Source organism: Liolophura sinensis, unplaced genomic scaffold (assembly GCF_032854445.1).
Source record: "Liolophura sinensis isolate JHLJ2023 unplaced genomic scaffold, CUHK_Ljap_v2 scaffold_14, whole genome shotgun sequence".
In the NCBI taxonomy this organism is placed as follows: Eukaryota; Metazoa; Mollusca; class Polyplacophora; order Chitonida; family Chitonidae; genus Liolophura; species Liolophura sinensis.
The window spans coordinates 648,135-668,230 of NW_027017953.1; the positions used below are offsets into that span (position 1 = coordinate 648,135).

The following is a 20,096-nucleotide window of genomic DNA, read 5'->3' on the forward strand; positions in this document are numbered from 1 at the left end:
CATGATAGCAGCCACAACAGGTTTGGATTAACCATCCCACCATGTGCCCACCCGTCTAGCTTACCTCAAATCCTCCCCTGAGACAGGAGCCCATGATAGCAGCCACAACAGGTTTGGATTAACCGTCCCACCATGTGCCCACCCGTCTAGCTTACCTCAAATCCTCCCCCGAGACAGGAGCCCATGATAGCAGCCACAACAAGTTTGGGTTGACCGTCCCAACATGTGCCCACCCATCTAGCTTACCTCAAATCCTCCCCTGAGACAGGAGCCCATGATAGCAGCCACAACAGGTTTGGGTTGACCGTCCCACCATGTGTCCACCCGTCTAGCTTACCTCAAATCCTCCCCTGAGACAGGAGCCCATGATAGCAGCCACAACAGGTTTGGGTTGACTGTCCCACCATGTGCCCACCCATCTAGCTTACCTCAAATCCTCCCCTGAGACAGGGGCCCATGATAGCAGCCACAACAGGTTTGGATTAACCATCCCACCATGTGCCCACCCGTCTAGCTTACCTCAAATCCTCCGAGACAGGAGCCCATGATAGCAGCCACAACAGGTTTGGCTTGACCATCCCACCATGTGCCCACCCGTCTAGCTTACCTCAAATCCTCCCCCGAGACAGGAGCCCATGATAGCAGCCACGATAGGTTTGGGGTTCGCCTCCATCCTGGCTAACATCGCCTGTCCATTCCTTGACAAACTCTCCACCTCATCTGCTGTCTTACATGCTTCCAACATTCTGACAACAACCAACACAAAACACTTTATGACACAAACAGAAAAAAATGCTATTCTTTTCATACATTTAAATCTTTCTTGAGCAATTTTTGTTTTGAAAGCTCTTCTGTAGGGTCCCAAGTAATCTGCATGATTTCCAGTGATAGCCTCCGAATCTTCACCTGAAATGTTTGATAGGGTAACATCAGTAAAAGAGAATCACTCTATATTAGCCTTACCTAACACACAACTCACCCTATATCAGGCCTATGTAACACACAACTCACCCTATATCAGGCCTATGTAACACACAACTCACCCTATATCAGGCCTACCCAAAACACAACTCACCCTATTTCATGCCTACCTAACACACAACTCACCCTTTATCAGGCCTACGTAACACACAATTCACCCTAAGTCAGCCTTACCTAACACACAACTCACCCTACATCAGCCTTACATAACACACAACTCACCCTATATCACGCCTACCTAACACACAACTCACCCTATTTCATGCCTACCTAACACACAACTCACCCTTTATCAGGCCTATGTAGCACACAATTCACCCTAAGTCAGCCTTACCTAACACACAACTCACCCTACATCAGCCTTACATAACACACAACTCACCCTATATCACGCCTACATAACACACAACTCACCCTATTTCATGCCTACCTAACACACAACTCACCCTATATCAGGCCTACCTAACACACAACTCACCCTATTTGACGCCTCCCTAACACAAACTCACCCTATTTCACGCCTACATAACACAAAACTCACCCTATTTCATGCCTACGTAACAGAAAACTCACCCTATATCAGCACCAGCTATAAAGCAGCCAGGCTTTCCAGAGATGAGAACAGCGCTACGTACACTATTATCTTTCAGAAACTGATCCAGGATTTCTCCCATCTCGGCATTAACCTCCCGAGATAAGGTGTTCACCTATATTTAAAAACAACAAACACACACGTATAAGAGTGAGTGAGTGCTTGGGGTTTAACGTCGTACTCAACAATTTTTCAGTCATATGATGACGAAGGAATCATTAGGGTGCATGTACGTGTAATGTGCCTCCTTGTTGCAGGACGGATTTCCACCGCTCTTTTATTTAGTGCTGCTTCATTGAGACGACTTACCGAAGGCAAGTAAGCCGCCCCGCCCGAGCCATTATACTGATACGGGTCAACCAGTCATTGCACTATCCCCTTCATGCTGAACGCCAAGAGAGGAAGTTACAACTTCCTCTTTTAAAGTCTTAGGTGTGACTCGATCAAGGATTGATCCTGGATCTACCGGTCCCGAAGCGGACGGTCTACCAACTGTGCTATCCGGGCCGGTCACACGTATAAGAGAAATAATTACCAAGGTAATATGTGAAGTTTTTAATTTTTTTTTAAATCTTAAACTTTTGCACAATTTCTGAGCATTGCAAGGGAATACAGCAGCCATTTCATCCCAGCTGACATGTATATTCACAATCATTCCACCATAAAGCCTCAGCCCGGCCAGCTGGAGCCTGAAATCACTCCAGCATAAAGCCTCAGCCCGGCCAACTGGAGCCTAAACTACTCCAGCATAAAGCCTCAGCCCGGCCAGCTGGAGCCTGAACTCACTCCAGCATAAAGCCTCAGCCCGGCCTGTTGGATCCTGAACTCACTCCAGCATAAAGCCTCAGCCAGGCCAGCTGGAGCCTCAACTCACTCCAGCATAAAGCCTCAGCCAGGCCAAGTGGAGCCTGAAATCACTCCAGCATAAAGCCTCAGCCTGGCCAGCTGGAGCCTGAAATCACTCCAGCATGAAGCCTCAGCCTGGCCAGCTGGAGCCTGAAATCACTCTAGCATTAAGCCTCAGCCCGGCCAGCTGGAGCCTGAAATCACTCCAGCATAAAGCCTCAGCCTGGCCAGCTGGAGCCTCAACTTAGTCCAGCATAAAGCCTCAGCCCGGCCAGCTGGAGCCTCAACTTACTCCAGCATAAAGCCTCAGCCCGGTCAGCTGGAGCCTGAACTCACTCCAGCATAAAGCCTCAGCCGGGCCAGCTGAAGCCTGAAATCACTCTAGCATAAAGCCTCAGCCTGGCCAGCTGGAGCCTGAACTCACTCCAGCATAAAGCCTCAGCCCGGCCTGTTGGATCCTGAACTCACTCCAGCATAAAGCCTCAGCCTGGCCAGCTGGAGCCTCAACTCACTCCAGCATAAAGCCTCAGCCAGGCCAAGTGGAGCCTGAAATCACTCCAGCATAAAGCCTCAGGCTGGTCAGCTGGAGCCTGAAATCACTCCAGCATGAAGCCTCAGCCTGGCCAGCTGGAGCCTGAAATCACTCTAGCATAAAGCCTCAGCCCGGCCAGCTAGAGCCTCAACTTACTCCAGCATAAAGCCTCAGCCGGGCCAGCTGGAGCCTGAAATCACTCTAGCATAAAGCCTCAGCCTGGCCAGCTGGAGCCTGAAATCACTCCAGTATAAAGCCTCAGCCGGGCCAGCTGGAGCCTCAACTTACTCCAGCATAAAGCCTCAGCCCGGTCAGCTGGAGCCTGAACTCACTCCAGCATAAAGCCTCAGCCGGGCCAGCTGGAGCCTGAAATCACTCTAGCATAAAGCCTCAGCCTGTCCAGCTGGAGCCTGAACTCACTCCAGCATAAAGCCTCAGCCCGGCCTGTTGGATCCTGAACTCACTCCAGCATAAAGCCTCAGCCTGGCCAGCTGGAGCCTCAACTCACTCCAGCATAAAGCCTCAGCCAGGCCAAGTGGAGCCTGAAATCACTCCAGCATAAAGCCTCAGGCTGGCCAGCTGGAGCCTGAAATCACTCCAGCATGAAGCCTCAGCCTGGCCAGCTGGAGCCTGAAATCACTCTAGCATAAAGCCTCAGCCGGGCCAGCTGGAGCCTGAAATCACTCTAGCATAAAGCCTCAGCCTGGCCAGCTGGAGCCTGAACTCACTCCAGCATAAAGCCTCAGCCCGGCCTGTTGGATCCTGAACTCACTCCAGCATAAAGCCTCAGCCAGGCCAGCTGGAGCCTCAACTCACTCCAGCATAAAGCCTCAGCCAGGCCAAGTGGAGCCTGAAATCACTCCAGCATAAAGCCTCAGGCTGGCCTGCTGGAGCCTGAAATCACTCCAGTATAAAGCCTCAGCCAGGCCAGCTGGAGCCTCAACTCACTCCAGCATAAAGCCTCAGCCAGGCCAAGTGGAGCCTGAAATCACTCCAGCATAAAGCCTCAGGCTGGCCAGCTGGAGCCTGAAATCACTCCAGTATAAAGCCTCAGCCAGGCCAAGTGGAGCCTGAAATCACTCTAGCATAAAGCCTCAGCCTGGCCAGCTGGAGCCTGAAATCACTCCAGCATAAAGCCTCAGCCCGGCCAGCTGGAGCCTCAACTCACTCTAGCATAAAGCCTCAGTCCGGCCAGCTGGAGCCTCTGTGGTACATGTCACTAAACTCGTTACACCTCTGTAAGCTTAGATGCTGTTTCTAATTGCTCATTGTGATCTCTCGTCCTCTTCTCAGAACGTAAGAGTTACATACCGGTACTGGAATTTGGCAATATGAGGGATTTTCAAAACTTTCAGAACACATTAAGCATACAGATACAGAATCAGTTAACCTCTGGAGTCCTGATATTTTTACGATTTTATGGTAAGCGAAACAGGTTCATTAAAGCTGTACATACCTTTGAGTTTGGGGAGTTGAAGCGAATCACCCCAACGTCTCCCTTCACCTCATACTTGATGTGAACTCGAGCTACAAAAACACAGATAATATGTTTCACAGATCAGTATTACAGAATTTATACTGTTAATTGTTTGCTGTTCATGACAAACTAGTCTAGGCTTAGCTCTAGTATTGATACTACACATAATATCAGAAAACAGTGCGTATCCACTCTATTTAACATACGACTGGTGTCCAAGGCATACATAAGAATTTTTCCACTTATCTAACAGCGGTTAGGTTTACAACTTGAGGATGCCTCAGTAAAACACGGACCTCCGCAAGGTGCTGGACAAATCTCCTGACTAAGCTGCAGCCAAATCACCATTTGAGAACTATGGTCAAGTGAAAACATGCCTGGTCAGGGTGCATGCTGCAGCCGAAAATACTACTGCAGGAATATATATTCACTCGTTCTTTAATACTTGTATCACTTGTAAGTGCAATTTATTACAAACAAAATATCAAAGTGTGGAACAATATGGAGTGAGATTTCTTTCAATCTTTGATGAGCTAAGTCTTGAACTTACAGGACATGACTGCTGACACGGACAAAAACCTGTGCAATCTGCTGCCCGTCCCTGCTGAAAAAGACAACATCAACAATGAGTAAGTAAACAAAGTTTAGGTGTGTAATTGAGTGAACAAAGCGGGGCAGGTGAACTGATAACAACAGGTGTAAACAGACCTGTATAAACAGATCCTGATGAAGGCTCAAGGGTTCTGAACATTTTACATGTGAAACACCAAAAAAGAAGCTGAAAATGTGGTTATCTTGGAAATAAACCAATTAAATGAAAATACCAGATCTATCTATTAGTATAAAGTAATCTGTCACACAGCAACAGTGGCCAGTCACAGGAACTCACCATGAAACCATTTCAAATATGCACCTCAATTCCCCTATCTATCAGTCAGTCTGCCTGCCTGCCTGTGTTATTATTTTCATACTATTTAGGACTTTGTGTCATTGTGCTTTCCGTGTACTGAAATCTGATCCATGAAATTCTTCCCAAAGTCCTCAACGTATTACCATAAAACATAAATCTTCCCTGTCATCCTAACTTGTATATGCTTAAATTTAATTACAGTCGGGTAATTATTCTCATAAATAAGCCCTTTCAGGTACAATAATGGACTTTCAAGTATGCAGATTTTGTCTGTGCAAAGTATTGCATCAACTTTCCAGAAACTTTGCATATATCTTTTACATCATCTAAACACTTACATCCTTAATAATAATGGCAGTCCCATTATTATTTCTATTTTCATTTTCTTCCTCTTCTCTTTAAGCCCTGAAACTGGTCAATCCAACCAATGTAGTTTTGTCTCCAAAATCAAATTAAAAATGTCCGTAAATTGCACTGAAAGTTGATCTTTCATATGTGAAAAGGTTGAGGAATTAGGGTATATGTTATAACTTTTGTTGCTTTTTTCTTTGGGTGGGGAGGGGGGGGGGTGTTGTTGTAAAAGCACAAGTATGTACATGTATGTATGTACGCTTGGGGTTTTACATCATACTTTACAATTTTTAAGGGCCATAGTACCATAGTGCCTGAGTTCACAAACCCAGTATACATGTACATGTACAGTAGTATTATAAGCATTTATTATGTCATATTTATTGTTGCATAACAAATGGATTAGACAGAGGCTAACAGAATCAAATACATAATCCTGTCTCCAGTAATGAAATGGTCTACCATACCAATCCTCAATGCTGTTGTGTAACCTTATGTTACCAGTGCAGAACACCTTTATTAGGCTAGCAGGGCTAATACACAGTAACTTTAGGTGTGACAAGTGTTGTAATGCAAAGTCCTGCTTCAGGCTACCTACATGTGCACTAATCCCCATACATTATAGGCCACAAATTTAACAGTGATGCAGCTACTAGCTATGAAAGCTAAGTCACATCCTCTGGGCTCACTTCAGAAACAAATAACCCTACAAATTGTCAGCAAATATTCCAAGACACAATGAATATGCATTTGGAGAAATTGATTCAGTAATCATTTCTGATTTGCTATTCAAGACTGCAAACATCCGGGCATTTGCAGTTTTATTTGTGCCAACATACTTACTCACTGACACACGGGAGTGAAAACATTGTCTAAATAGCATGGGCCTCGTAAGTCCAAAACCAAGTTGACATTCACAATTTATATATGTTGTGCACCTTGTTCTGTTGTCTTATGTACAATAATTTCTGGTTATTATCAGCCGTACTTCTCAAAATATCGTCCAGTTTAGCTCATTTGCCTATACCTTGTCATGTTACTTTCACCTCGTCGTCTGCAAGTCACTAAATGTTGTACTTGAAAATGGAGACCTAAAAATCGTACTCTAACTAAAGTGTAAGTGTCAAAAACTAGGACACTTCAAGATTTTTATCTGATTACTGATTAATTAAGAAAAAAAATGAATGAAAATGGTTCTGTCTCCAATGTCAAACCTTGTAACCATACGCAACAGAACGTTTTTAACTACACCTATAGTGAAAAATATCAGATGTACCCTATCACTACATGTTCATTTCCAGTTCCACACGGGTCCCGAATTTCGTCAGCCGTACTTGATAGTCATTCAACAGGCGTGAAATATTTCAGAAAAACATGCAAATCAATGACGACAAAATATTACATGAGTTGCAACACACAGCATTAAGATGCGTCCAAAATTATATCTCACCAGAGTTAGATAGAAGTGCTGTCCGCGGGAGAGACTTTAGCAACCCTAGCGCTCTCATGCTGGCCATGTCTGTCTTCTGCACGCCGGCCGGCGAATGAACTTTGGACTGCATCGATTCGAGGAATGTACGAGATACGCTCGTACCTTTTTGATCATATATGTCATTTCATTCATCCAACTCAGGATCCTACTCGGCATGTGCAGGGATAGGTTGGGGATAAGCTCACCTTGGCTACACAATGCACATGAGGGCTTTCGTGTCTAAAGCCATCCGTTGCTTTACTAGTGCTTTCCGTAATGTTCTGGATTAAGAAAAAAAAAAAAAAAACTGTACGTATACGGTACCTGGTACCTACCATATTTCTTTCCAAGATTTGGGGACACCCGGTCTGCTCGTTTTAGCCAATATAAATATATAGCTGTAGGAGGAATATTTAGTTTCTTTTCTTTCAAATGGTTAAACCATCTAATGAAAAACACACTCATGCCTTGACTTCTCAAAAAAGCTGGAAAAGAAACATAATATTCGGCTTTCACCTCTACTAATATCTGTCCCAAAAATTAGGAATTAGGAACACCCAAGCTCTGCATGTGCAGGCCTACCGTGTTGTGCAGAGAAAACATATTTATATCTCCTTGATTCAAGTTGACTTTGGTGGCACAACATTTCATGATACTGACCCATCAGAGAGTGTATAATCTGGCATTGACCTATAAGGAGTGGGACAATATATACCGGTATAAATATGCTATATTAGTATCTGGTCCAAGGTGTAACATGGTGCTGTATATTGGCCTAGCAGTGAATGTCATGTGGAGGACTATAGTTGAGATAGCATAGGCCTATCAGTGCATGTCGTGTGGAAGCCTAACTGACATAGCATTGGCCTAGCAGTGCATGTCATGTGGAAGCCTAGCTGACATAGCATAGGCCTATCAGTGCATGTCGTGTGGAAGCCTAGCTGACATAGCATTGGCCTAGCAGTGCATGTCATGTGGAAGCCTAGCTGACATAGCATTGGCCTAACAGTGCATGTCGTGTGGAAGCCTAGCTGACATAGCATAGGCCTAGTACAGTGCATGTCATGTGGAAGCCTAGCTGACATAGCATAGGCCTAACAGTGCATGTCGTGTGGAAGCCTAGCTGACATAGCATTGGCCTAGCAGTGCATGTCATGTGGAAGCCTAGCTGACATAGCATAGGCCTAACAGGGCATGTCGTGTGGAAGCCTAGTTGACATAGCATAGGCCTAACAGTGCATGTCGTGTGGAAGCCTAGCTGACATAGCATTGGCCTAGAAGTGCATGTCATGTGGAAGCCTAGCTGACATAGCATTGGCCTAGCAGTGCATGTCATGTGGAAGCCTAGCTGACATAGCATAGGCCTAACAGTGCATGTCGTGTGGAAGCCTAACTGACATAGCATAGGCCTAACAGTGCATGTCGTGTGGAGGCCTAGCTGACATAGCATTGGCATGGCAGTGCATGTCATGTGGAGTCCTAGCTGACATAGCATTGGCCTAACGGTGCATGTCGTGTGGAAGCCTAGCTGACATAGCATAGGCCTAACAGTGCATGTCGTGTGGAAGCCTAGATGACATAGTATTGGCCTAACAGTGCATGTCATGTGGAGGCCTAGCTGACATAGCATTGGCCTAACGGTGCATGTCGTGTGGAAGCCTAGCTGACATAGCATTGGCCTAACGGTGCATGTCGTGTGGAAGCCTAGCTGACATAGCATAGGCCTAACAGTGCATGTCATGTGGAGGCCTAGCTGACATAGCATTGGCCTAGCAGTGCATGTCATGTGGAAGCCTAGCTGACATAGCATAGGCCTAACAGTGCATGTCGTGTGGAAGCCTAGTTGACATAGCATTAGCCTAGCCGTGCATGTCATGTGGAGGCCTAGCACACTATAGATCCATCCAGTCTGGTATATATAATGATCCCTGTCACACTATAGACTCATCCAATCTGGTATGTATAAGTACCCCTGTCACACTATATAGACCCATCCAGTTTGGTAATGTTAAGTATTCATGTCACAGTATAGACCCATCCAGTGTGATATGTATAAGTATCCCTGTCACACTATAGACCCATCCAGTCTGGTATATATAAGGATCCCTGTCACACTACAGACCCATCCAATCTGGTATGTAAAAGTTTTTTTGACACACTATAGACCCATCCAATGTGGTATGTATAAGTATCCCTGTCACACTATAGACACATCCAGTCTGGTATATATAAGGATCCCTGTCACACTATAGACCCATCCAATCTGGTATGTAAAAGTTTTTTTGACACACTATAGACCCATCCAATGTGGTATGTATAAGTATCCCTGTCACACTATAGACACATCCAATCTGGTATATATAAGGATCCCTGTCACACTATAGACCCATCCAGTCTGGTATGCATAAGTATTCCTCTCACACTATAGACCCATCCAATCTGGTATGTATGAGTATTCCTGTCACAGTATAGACCCATCCAATCAGTCTGGTATGTATAAGTATTCCTGTCACAGTATAGACCCATCCAATCTGGTATGTAAAAGTTTTTTTGACACACTATAGACACATCCAATGTGGTATGTATAAGTATTCCTCTCACACTACAGACCCATCCAATCAATCTGGTATGTATAAGTATTCCTGTCACACTATATAGACGCATCCAGTTTGGTAATGTTAAGTATTCTTGACACACTATAAACCCATCCAATCAGGTATGTATAAGTATCCCTGTCACACTACAGACCCATCCAATGTGGTATGTATGAGTATTCCTGTCACACTATAGACCCATCCAATGTGGTATGTATGAGTATTCCTGTCACACTATAGACCCATCCAGTCTGGTATATATAAGGATCCCTGTCACACTATATAGACCCATCCAGTTTGGTAATGTTAAGTATTCTTGTCACACTATAGACCTATCAAATCAGGTATGTATAAGTATTCCTGTCACACTATAGACCCATCCAGTCTGGTATATATAGGTATCCCTGTCACACTATAGACCCATCCAGTCTGGTATATATAAGGATCCCTGTCACACTATAGACCCATCCAATCTGGTATGTAAAAGTTTTTTGACACACTATAGACCCATCCAATGTGGTATGTATAAGTATTCCTGTCACACTATAAACCCATCCAATCTGGTATGTATGAGTATATATAAGTATCCCTGTCACACTATAGACCCATCCAATCTGGTATATATAAGGATCCCTGTCACACTATAGACCCATCCAATCTGGTATGTATAAGTATTCCTGTCACAGTATAGACCCATCCAGTCTGGTATATATAAGTATGCCTGTCACACTATAGACCCATCCAATCAGTCTGGTATATATAAGGATCCCTGTCACACTATAGACCCATCCAATCAGGTATGTATAAATATTCCTGTCACACTATAGACCCATCCTTTCTGGTATATATAAGGATCTCTGTCACACTATAGACCCATCCAATCTGGTGTGTATAAGTATCCCTCTCACACTGTAGACCCATCCAATCAGTCTGGTATATATAAGGATCCCTGTCACACTATAGACCCATCCAATCAGGTATGTATAAATATTCCTGTCACACTATAGACCCATCCAGTCTGGTATGTATAAGGATCCCTGTCACACTAAAGACCCATCCAATCAGTCTGGTATATATAAGAATCCCTGTCCACACTATAGACCCATCCCATGTGGTATGTATAAGTATTCCTGTCACACTATAGACCCATCCAATGTGGTATGTATAAGTATTCCTGTCACAGTATAGACCCATCCAATCTGATATGTACAAGTATCCGTGTCACACTATAGACCCATCCAATCTGGTATGTATAAGTATCCCTGTCACACTATAGACCCATCCAGTCTGGTATGTATAAGGATCCCTGTCACACTACAGACCCATCCAGTGTGATATGTATAAGTATTCCTGTCACAGTATAGACCCATCCAATCAGTCTGGTATGTATAAGTATTCCTGTCACACTATAGACCCATCCAATCTGGTATGTATGAGTATTCCTGTCACACTATAGACTCATCCAATGTGGTATGTATGAGTATTCCTGTCACACTACAGACCCATCCAATGTGGTATGTATAAGTATTCCTGTCACAGTATAGACCCATCCAATCAGTCTGGTATGTATAAGTATTCCTGTCACACTATAGACCCATCCAATGTGGTATGTATGAGTATTCCTGTCACACTACAGACTCATCCAATGTGGTATGTATAAGTATTCCTGTCACAGTATAGACCCATCCTATCTGATATGTACAAGTATCCGTGTCACAGTACAAACCCATCCAGTCTGCTGGGTAGCAGGATGCATTTCATGCAGACATTGATTGTGCTACCTCACTGGAAGAGCAAAGACACCATTCAGGACATCTGCTACAGATATAGTACACTATAAGCAGAGTGAGGAAGTCAGCATAAGTTCAGATAACCTGTCAAAGCCTTGAGAACTGTGTATAGACCAGTAAATGATGAATATAGCAAATCAGATGTGGTTATAACCACATGGCCATCACAAGGCTACACTGGCAGAATTTCAGGAGAGAGCTGGATTCTAACACTCAACCTGAGTGGTGAGGGGCTAGGGCAGATCCTGGCAGGGAAAACCACAGCTACCTGACAATTCTCCTGGCGTAAAGCTACAGCCAGATCAGTCAGGACTGAATTCTAACACTCAACCTGACTGGTGACGGGCTAGGGCAGATCCTGGCAGGGAAAACCACAACTACCTGACAATTCTCCTGGCATAAAGCTACAGCCGGATCAGTCAGGACTGAATTCTAACACTCAACCTGACTGGTGACGGGCTAGGGCAGATCCTGGCAGGGAAAACCACAGCTGCCTGACAATTCTCCTGGCATAAAGCTACAGCCAGATCAGTCAGGACTGAATTCTAACACTCAACCTGACTGGTGACGGGCTAGGGCAGATCCTGGCAGGGAAAACCACAGCTGCCTGACAATTCTCCTGGCATAAAGCTACAGCCAGATCAGTCAGGACTGAATTCTAACACTCAACCTGACTGGTGACGGGCTAGGGCAGATCCTGGCAGGGAAAACCACAGCTGCCTGACATTTCTCCTGGCATAAAGCTACAGCCAGATCAGTCAGGACTGAATTCTAACACTCAACCTGACTGGTGACAGGCTAGGGCAGATCCTGGCAGGGAAAACCACAGCTACCTGACAATTCTCCTGATGCAAAGCTACAGCCAGATCAGTCAGGACTGAATTCTAACACTCAACCTGACTGGTGACGGGCTAGGGCAGATCCTGGCAGGGAAAACCACAGCTGCCTGACATTTCTCCTGGCATAAAGCTACAGCCAGATCAGTCAGGACTGAATTCTAACACTCAACCTGACTGGTGACAGGCTAGGGCAGATCCTGGCAGGGAAAACCACAGCTACCTGACAATTCTCCTGATGCAAAGCTACAGCCAGATCAGTCAGGACTGAATTCTAACACACAACCTGACTGGTGACGGGCTAGGGCAGATCCTGGCAGGAAAAACCACAGCTACCTGACAATTCTCCTGATGCAAAGCTACAGCCGGATCAGTCAGGACTGAATTCTAATACTCAACCTGACTGGTGACGGGCTAGGGCAGATCCTGGCAGGGAAAACCACAGCTACCTGACAATTCTCCTGGCGTAAAGCTACAGCCAGATCAGTCAGGACTGAATTCTAACACTCAACCCGACTGGTGACGGGCTAGGGCAGATCCTGGCAGGGAAAACCACAGCTACCTGACAATTCTCCTGGCATAAAGCTACAGCCAGATCAGTCAGGACTGAATTCTAACACTCAACCTGACTGGTGACGGGCTAGGGCAGATCCTGGCAGGGAAAACCACAACTACCTGACAATTCTCCTGGCGTAAAGCTACAGCTAGATCAGTCAGGACTGAATTCTAACACTCAACCTGACTGGTGACGGGCTAGGGCAGATCCTGGCAGGGAAAACCACAGCTACCTGACAATTCTCCTGATGCAAAGTTAGAGCCGGATCAGTCAGGACTGAATTCTAATACTCAACCTGACTGGTGACGGGCTAGGGCAGATCCTGGCAGGGAAATCCACAGCTGCCTGACAATTCTCCTGATGCAAAGCTACAGCCAGATCAGTCAGGACTGAATTCTAATACTCAACCTGACTGGTGTCGGGCTAGGGCAGATCCTGGCAGGGAAAACCACAGCTACCTGACAATTCTCCTGGCATAAAGCTACAGCCGGATCAGTCAGGACTGAATTCTAACACTCAACCTGACTGGTGACGGGCTAGGGCAGATCCTGGCAGGGAAAACCACAACTACCTGACAATTCTCCTGGCATAAAGCTACAGCCAGATCAGTCAGGACTGAATTCTAATACTCAACCTGACTGGTGACGGGCTAGGGCAGATCCTGGCAGGGAAAACCACAGCTACCTGACAATTCTCCTGATGCAAAGCTACAGCCGGATCAGTCAGGACTGATATCTAACACTCAACCTGACTGGTGAGGGGCTAGGGCAGATCCTGGCAGGGAAAACCACAACTACATGACAATTCTCCTGGCATAAAGCTACAGCCAGATCAGTCAGGACTGAATTCTAATACTCAACCTGACTGGTGACGGGCTAGGGCAGATCCTGGCAGGGAAAACCACAGCTACCTGACAATTCTCCTGATGCAAAGCTACAGCCAGATCAGTCAGGACTGAATTCTAACACACAACCTGACTGGTGACGGGCTAGGGCAGATCCTGGCAGGGAAAACCACAGCTGCCTGACATTTCTCCTGGCATAAAGCTACAGCCAGATCAGTCAGGACTGAATTCTAACACTCAACCTGACTGGTGACGGGCTAGGGCAGATCCTGGCAGGGAAAACCACAGCTACCTGACAATTATCCTGATGCAAAGCTACAGCCAGATCAGTCAGGACTGAATTCTAATACTCAACCTGACTGGTGACGGGCTAGGGCAGATCCTGGCAGGGAAAACCACAACTACCTGACAATTCTCCTGGCGTAAAGCTACAGCCAGATCAGTCAGGACTGAATTCTAATACTCAACCTGACTGGTGACGGGCTAGGGCAGATCCTTGCAGGGAAAACCACAACTACCTGACAATTCTCCTGGCGTAAAGCTACAGCCAGATCAGTCAGGACTGATTTCTTATACTCAACCTGACTGGTGAGGGGCTAGGGCAGATCCTGGCAGGGAAAACCACAGCTGCCCAACAATTCTCCTGGCATAAAGCTACAGCCAGATCAGTCAGGACTGAATTCTAATACTCAACCTGACTGGTGACAGGCTAGGGCAGATCCTGGCAGGAAAAAACCACAGCTGCCTGACAATTCTCCTGGCGTAAAGCTACGGCCAGATCAGTCAGGACTGAATTCTAACACTCAACCTGACTGGTGAGGGGCTAGGGCAGATCCTGGCAGGGAAAACCACAGCTACCTGACAATTCTCCTGATGCAAAGCTACAGCCAGATCAGTCAGGACTGAATTCTAATACTCAACCTGACTGGTGACGGGCTAGGGCAGATCCTGGCAGGGAAAACCACAACTACCTGACAATTCTCCTGGCGTAAAGCTACAGCCAGATCAGTCAGGACTGAATTCTAACACTCAACCTGACTGGTGACGGGCTAGGGCAGATCCTGGCAGGGAAAACCACAGCTGCCTGACAATTCTCCTGATGCAAAGCTACAGCCGGATCAGTCAGAACTGAATTCTAACACTCAACCTGACTGGTGACAGGCTAGGGCAGATCCTGGCAGGGAAAACCACAGCTACCTGACAATTCTCCTGATGCAAAGCTACAGCCGGATCAGTCAGGACTGAATTCCAACACTCAACCTGACTGGTGACAGGCTAGGGCAGATCCTGGCAGGGAAAACCATAGCTACCTGACAATTCTCCTGATGCAAAGCTACAGCCAGATCAGTCAGGACTGAATTCTAATACTCAACCTGACTGGTGACGGGCTAGGGCAGATCCTGGCAGGGAAAACCACAGCTACCTGACAATTCTCCTGGCGTAAAGCTACAGCCGGATCAGTCAGGACTGAATTCTAACACTCAACCTGACTGGTGAGGGGCTAGGGCAGATCCTGGCAGGGAAAACCACAGCTACCTGACAATTCTCCTGGCGTAAAGCTACAGCCAGATCAGTCAGGACTGAATTCCAACACTCAACCTGACTGGTGACGGGCTAGGGCAGATCCTGGCAGGGAAAACCACAGCTACCTGACAATTCTCCTGAGGCAAAGCTACAGCCGGATCAGTCAGGACTGAATTCTAATACTCAACCTGACTGGTGACAGGCTAGGGCAGATCCTGGCAGGGAAAACCACAGCTACCTGACAATTCTCCTGGCATAAAGCTACAGCCAGATCAGTCAGGACTGAATTCTAATACTCAACCTGACTGGTGACGGGCTAGGGCAGATCCTGGCAGGGAAAACCACAGCTGCCTGACAATTCTCCTGGCGTAAAGCTACAGCCAGATCAGTCAGGACTGAATTCTAACACTCAACCTGACTGGTGACGGGCTAGGGTAGATCCTGGCAGAGAAAACCACAGCTACCTGACAATTCTCCTGGCATAAAGCTACAGCCAGATCAGTCAGGACTGAATTCTAACACTCAACCTGACTGGTGACGGGCTAGGGCAGATCCTGGCAGGGAAAACCACAGCTACCTGACAATTCTCCTGGCATAAAGCTACAGCCAGATCAGTCAGGACTGAATTCTAACACTCAACCTGACTGGTGACGGGCTAGGGCAGATCCTTGCAGGGAAAACCACAGCTACCTGACAATTCTCCTGGCATAAAGCTACAGCCAGATCAGTCAGGACTGAATTCTAACACTCAACCTGACTGGTGACGGGCTAGGGCAGATCCTGGCAGGGAAAACCACAGCTGAATGACAATTCTCCTGATGCAAAGCTACAGCCGGATCAGTCAGGACTGAATTCTAACACTCAACCTGACTGGTGACGGGCTAGGGCAGATCCTGGCAGGGAAAACCACAGCTACCTGACAATTCTCCTGATGCAAAGCTACAGCCAGATCAGTCAGGGCTGAATACTAATACTCAACCTGACTGGTGACGGGCTAGGGCAGATCCTGGCAGGGAAAACCACAGCTACCTGACAATTCTCCTGATGCAAAGCTACAGCCAGATCAGTCAGGACTGAATTCTAACACTCAACCTGACTGGTGACGGGCTAGGGTAGATCCTGGCAGAGAAAACCATAGCTACCTGACAATTCTCCTGATGCAAAGCTACAGCCAGATCAGTCAGGACTGAATTCTAACACTCAACCTGACTGGTGTCGGGCTAGGGCAGATCCTGGCTAGGAAAACCACAGCTACCTGACAATTCTCCTGGCATAAAGTTACAGCCGGATCAGTCAGGACTGAATTCTAACACTCAACCTGACTGGTGACGGGCTAGGGCAGATCCTGGCAGGGAAAACCACAGCTACCTGACAATTCTCCTGGCATAAAGCTACAGCCAGATCAGTCAGGACTGAATTCTAACACTTAACCTGACTGGTGACAGGCTAGGGCAGATCCTGGCAGGGAAAACCACAACTACCTGACAATTCTCCTGGCATAAAACTACAGCCGGATCAGTCAGGACTGAATTCTAACACTCAACCTGACTGGTGACGGGCTAGGGCAGATCCTGGCAGGGAAAACCACAGCCACCTGACAATTCTCCTGATGCAAAGCTACCACCGGATCAGTCAGGACTGAATTCTAACACTCAACCTGACTCGTGACGGGCTAGGGCAGATCCTGGCAGGGAAAACCACAACTACATGACAATTCTCCTGACGTAAAGCTACAGCCAGATCAGTCAGGACTGAATTCTAACACTCAACCTGACTGGTGACGGGCTAGGGCAGATCCTGGCAGGGAAAACCACAGCTACCTGACAATTCTCCTGATGCAAAGCTACAGCCAGATCAGTCAGGACTGAATTCTAATACTCAACCTGACTGGTGACGGGCTAGGGCAGATCCTGGCAGGGAAAACCACAGCTACCTGACAATTCTCCTGATGCAAAGCTACAGCCAGATCAGTCAGGACTGAATTCTAACACTCAACCTGACTGGTGACGGGCTAGGGAAGATCCTGGCAGGGAAAGCCACAGCTACCTGACAATTCTCCTGGCGTAAAGCTACAGCCAGATCAGTCAGGACTGAATTCTAATACTCAACCTGACTGGTGACGGGCTAGGGCAGATCCTGGCAGGGAAAACCACAGCTACCTGACAATTCTCCTGGCATAAAGCTAGAGCCAGATCAGTCAGGACTAAATTCTAACACTCAACCTGACTGGTGACGGGCTAGGGCAGATCCTGGCAGGGAAAACCACAGCTACCTGGCAATTCTCCTGGCATAAAGCTAGAGCCAGATCAGTCAGGACTAAATTCTAACACTCAACCTGACTGGTGACGGGCTAGGGCAGATCCTGGCAGGGAAAACCACAACTACCTGACAATTCTCCTGATGCAAAGCTACAGCCGTATCAGCCAGAGCTGGATTCTAAAACACAACTTTATTAGCGAAGTGTTATAGAAGGTCCCGGGGAAGACTTGGGGGGCAGAGGGCAAGTCTAGTAACTGATAACATAGATAATAACTATCTGATATCATGGAACCTGTCACATGGATAAGAATTTATCCTGCATCAGACGAAATACTCTGTTTTTCATTGGACAACAACGGTCATGTGGGGTACAGATATATTCGCGAATCCTGCAGACGACATCAAATGTGTCTGCTAAGAAGGTTATCTCCCTTTGTTGGGGTCCAACGATGGTCACATCGCAGAAGCGATTCACCTATACATCAGTCGTCGGCACTGAATTGACGGGTCTTTGCAGGATAAGTTTGTTACATGGTGACTCAATATATGGTGTCAATAATCCTCATGTTGGTGCCTATATGGTGTCAATAATCCTCATGTTGGTGTCAATATGGTGTCAATAATCCTCATGTTGGTGTCTATATGGTGTCAATAATCCTCATGTTGAGCGAGGTGTATATGAGGATTATTGACAACATATATTTGCATATCCTATCACTGAGTCATCATGTAACTAATAACAATGGCAGAAAATAGTAAGTTCCACACACAGAAAAATTGTGCCTTTCTCTGACAATTATCTTTAATAATGGGTTATTAAGAGTATATATCTATATGTACAAACATATGTATATATGTGTGGAAAATAAGACCTGAAAGTGAAAGAGATAAGCTAAGTACCTGTATGTCACTGGTGAGTTTGACACGTCACAGGTCAGTGACATATGACACAGGTAAAAGTGCTACACATGTCACAGGTCACTGTGTCACATTTGACACAGGTCAATGTGACATTCAGTACAGATCCTTGAGACATAACACAGACAACTGTGTGACACATGCATCACAGGTCACTGTGTCACATTTGACACAGGTCAATGTGACATGTTCAGTACAGATCCTTGAGACATAACACACACAACTGTGTGACACATGCATCACAGGTCACTGTGTCACATTTGACACAGGTAAATGTGACCTGTTCAGTACAGATCCTGGAGACATAACACAGACAACTGTGTGACACATGCATCACAGGTCACTGTGTCACATTTGACACAGGTAAATGTGACCTGTTCAGTACAGATCCTGGAGACATAACACAGACAACTGTGTGACACATGCATCACAGGTCACTGTGTCACATTTGACACAGGTCAATGTGACATGTTCAGTACAGATCCTGGAGACATAACACAGACAACTGTGTGACACATGCATCACAGGTCACTGTGTCACATTTGACACAGGTCAATGTGACATGTTCAGTACAGATCCTGGAGACATTACACAGACAACTGTATGACACATGCATCACAGGTCACTGTGTCACATTTGACACAGGTAAATGTGACATTCAGTACAGATCCTGGAGACATAACACAGCCAATTGTGTGACACATGCATCACAGGTCACTGTGTCACATTTGACACAGGTCAATGTGACATTCAGTACAGATCCTTGAGACATAACACAGACAACTGTGTGACACATGCATCACAGGTAAGTGTGTCACATTTGACACAGGTCAATGTGACATTCAGTACAGATCCTGGAGACATAACACAGACAACTGTGTGACACATGCATCACAGGTCAGTGTGACATGTACAAGAGTTATCCGAGATTACTACAAACTTACAAATAATTTGGTGGTATAATAATACACTGAACTCATGCCTTGAATAGGTGACAAACACTGGAAGGAAGGAGTAAACTGGTCAGGTTTGGAAGTCTGGATAGCCAAGTGTGAAACCCTAAACCAGTCCCTAAAATGTGTCCAGGGGAGTACTGTCTGGGTGTGTTCCATCTCATGTACATCTCACATAACCATACATCCATGTGTTTCAAAAATGTCAAGGTTGAGTTTTACATTGCATTTCCTGCATTTTAAGTGTATGTATATACTAGAAACTGAATACATACATGCATGTACAGCAAAAACAACTATAGCTTTGATTAACGTAAGTGTTCCATATGAGCTTACATGAATGTATCTACAATTTCAACACATGTTTTTGATGCAATTAGTTTGGGTTGAGGGGTGTTCATAGGTTTGAATGCCTTTCCTTAGAAGAGATTCGAAAGATATACACTGTAACGTGTACAATGTGTACGTGTACACCTTGTACAACATGTACATTGTGTACAACATGTATAATGTATACCACAGTTAAAACTATAAACTGAATACATGTGCAGGGCATTAAGACATGAAAAGTTCAACAAACTTCAGCATTTTCAAATTTCAAAATGCAAAGAACTATACATGTTTAACGACAATTGTGTTAATTCTGAACGAAATATCAGCCC

The 20,096-nt window shown here is 45.9% G+C and overlaps 1 protein-coding gene across 2 annotated transcripts in view; it reads right to left on the reverse strand.

The window, feature by feature from the left end:
* LOC135481232 (trifunctional enzyme subunit alpha, mitochondrial-like) overlaps nt 1–7,233 on the reverse strand; it is a 35,922-nt gene extending 28,689 nt beyond the window's left edge. The window contains exons 1-5 of one of the 2 annotated variants that reach the window (XM_064761060.1): nt 7,140–7,233; nt 4,979–5,032; nt 4,408–4,478; nt 1,555–1,688; nt 608–746 (exon numbers count right to left, since the gene is read on the reverse strand). In XM_064761060.1, coding sequence (XP_064617130.1) covers nt 608–746; nt 1,555–1,688; nt 4,408–4,478; nt 4,979–5,032; nt 7,140–7,206 — 465 coding nt within the window. In that variant the 5' untranslated portion in view covers nt 7,207–7,233. The remainder of the gene's footprint in view (nt 1–607; nt 747–1,554; nt 1,689–4,407; nt 4,479–4,978; nt 5,033–7,139) is intronic. The other variant, XM_064761061.1, reaches the window with a different exon arrangement.
* Nucleotides 7,234–20,096: the final 12,863 nt, after the last annotated feature.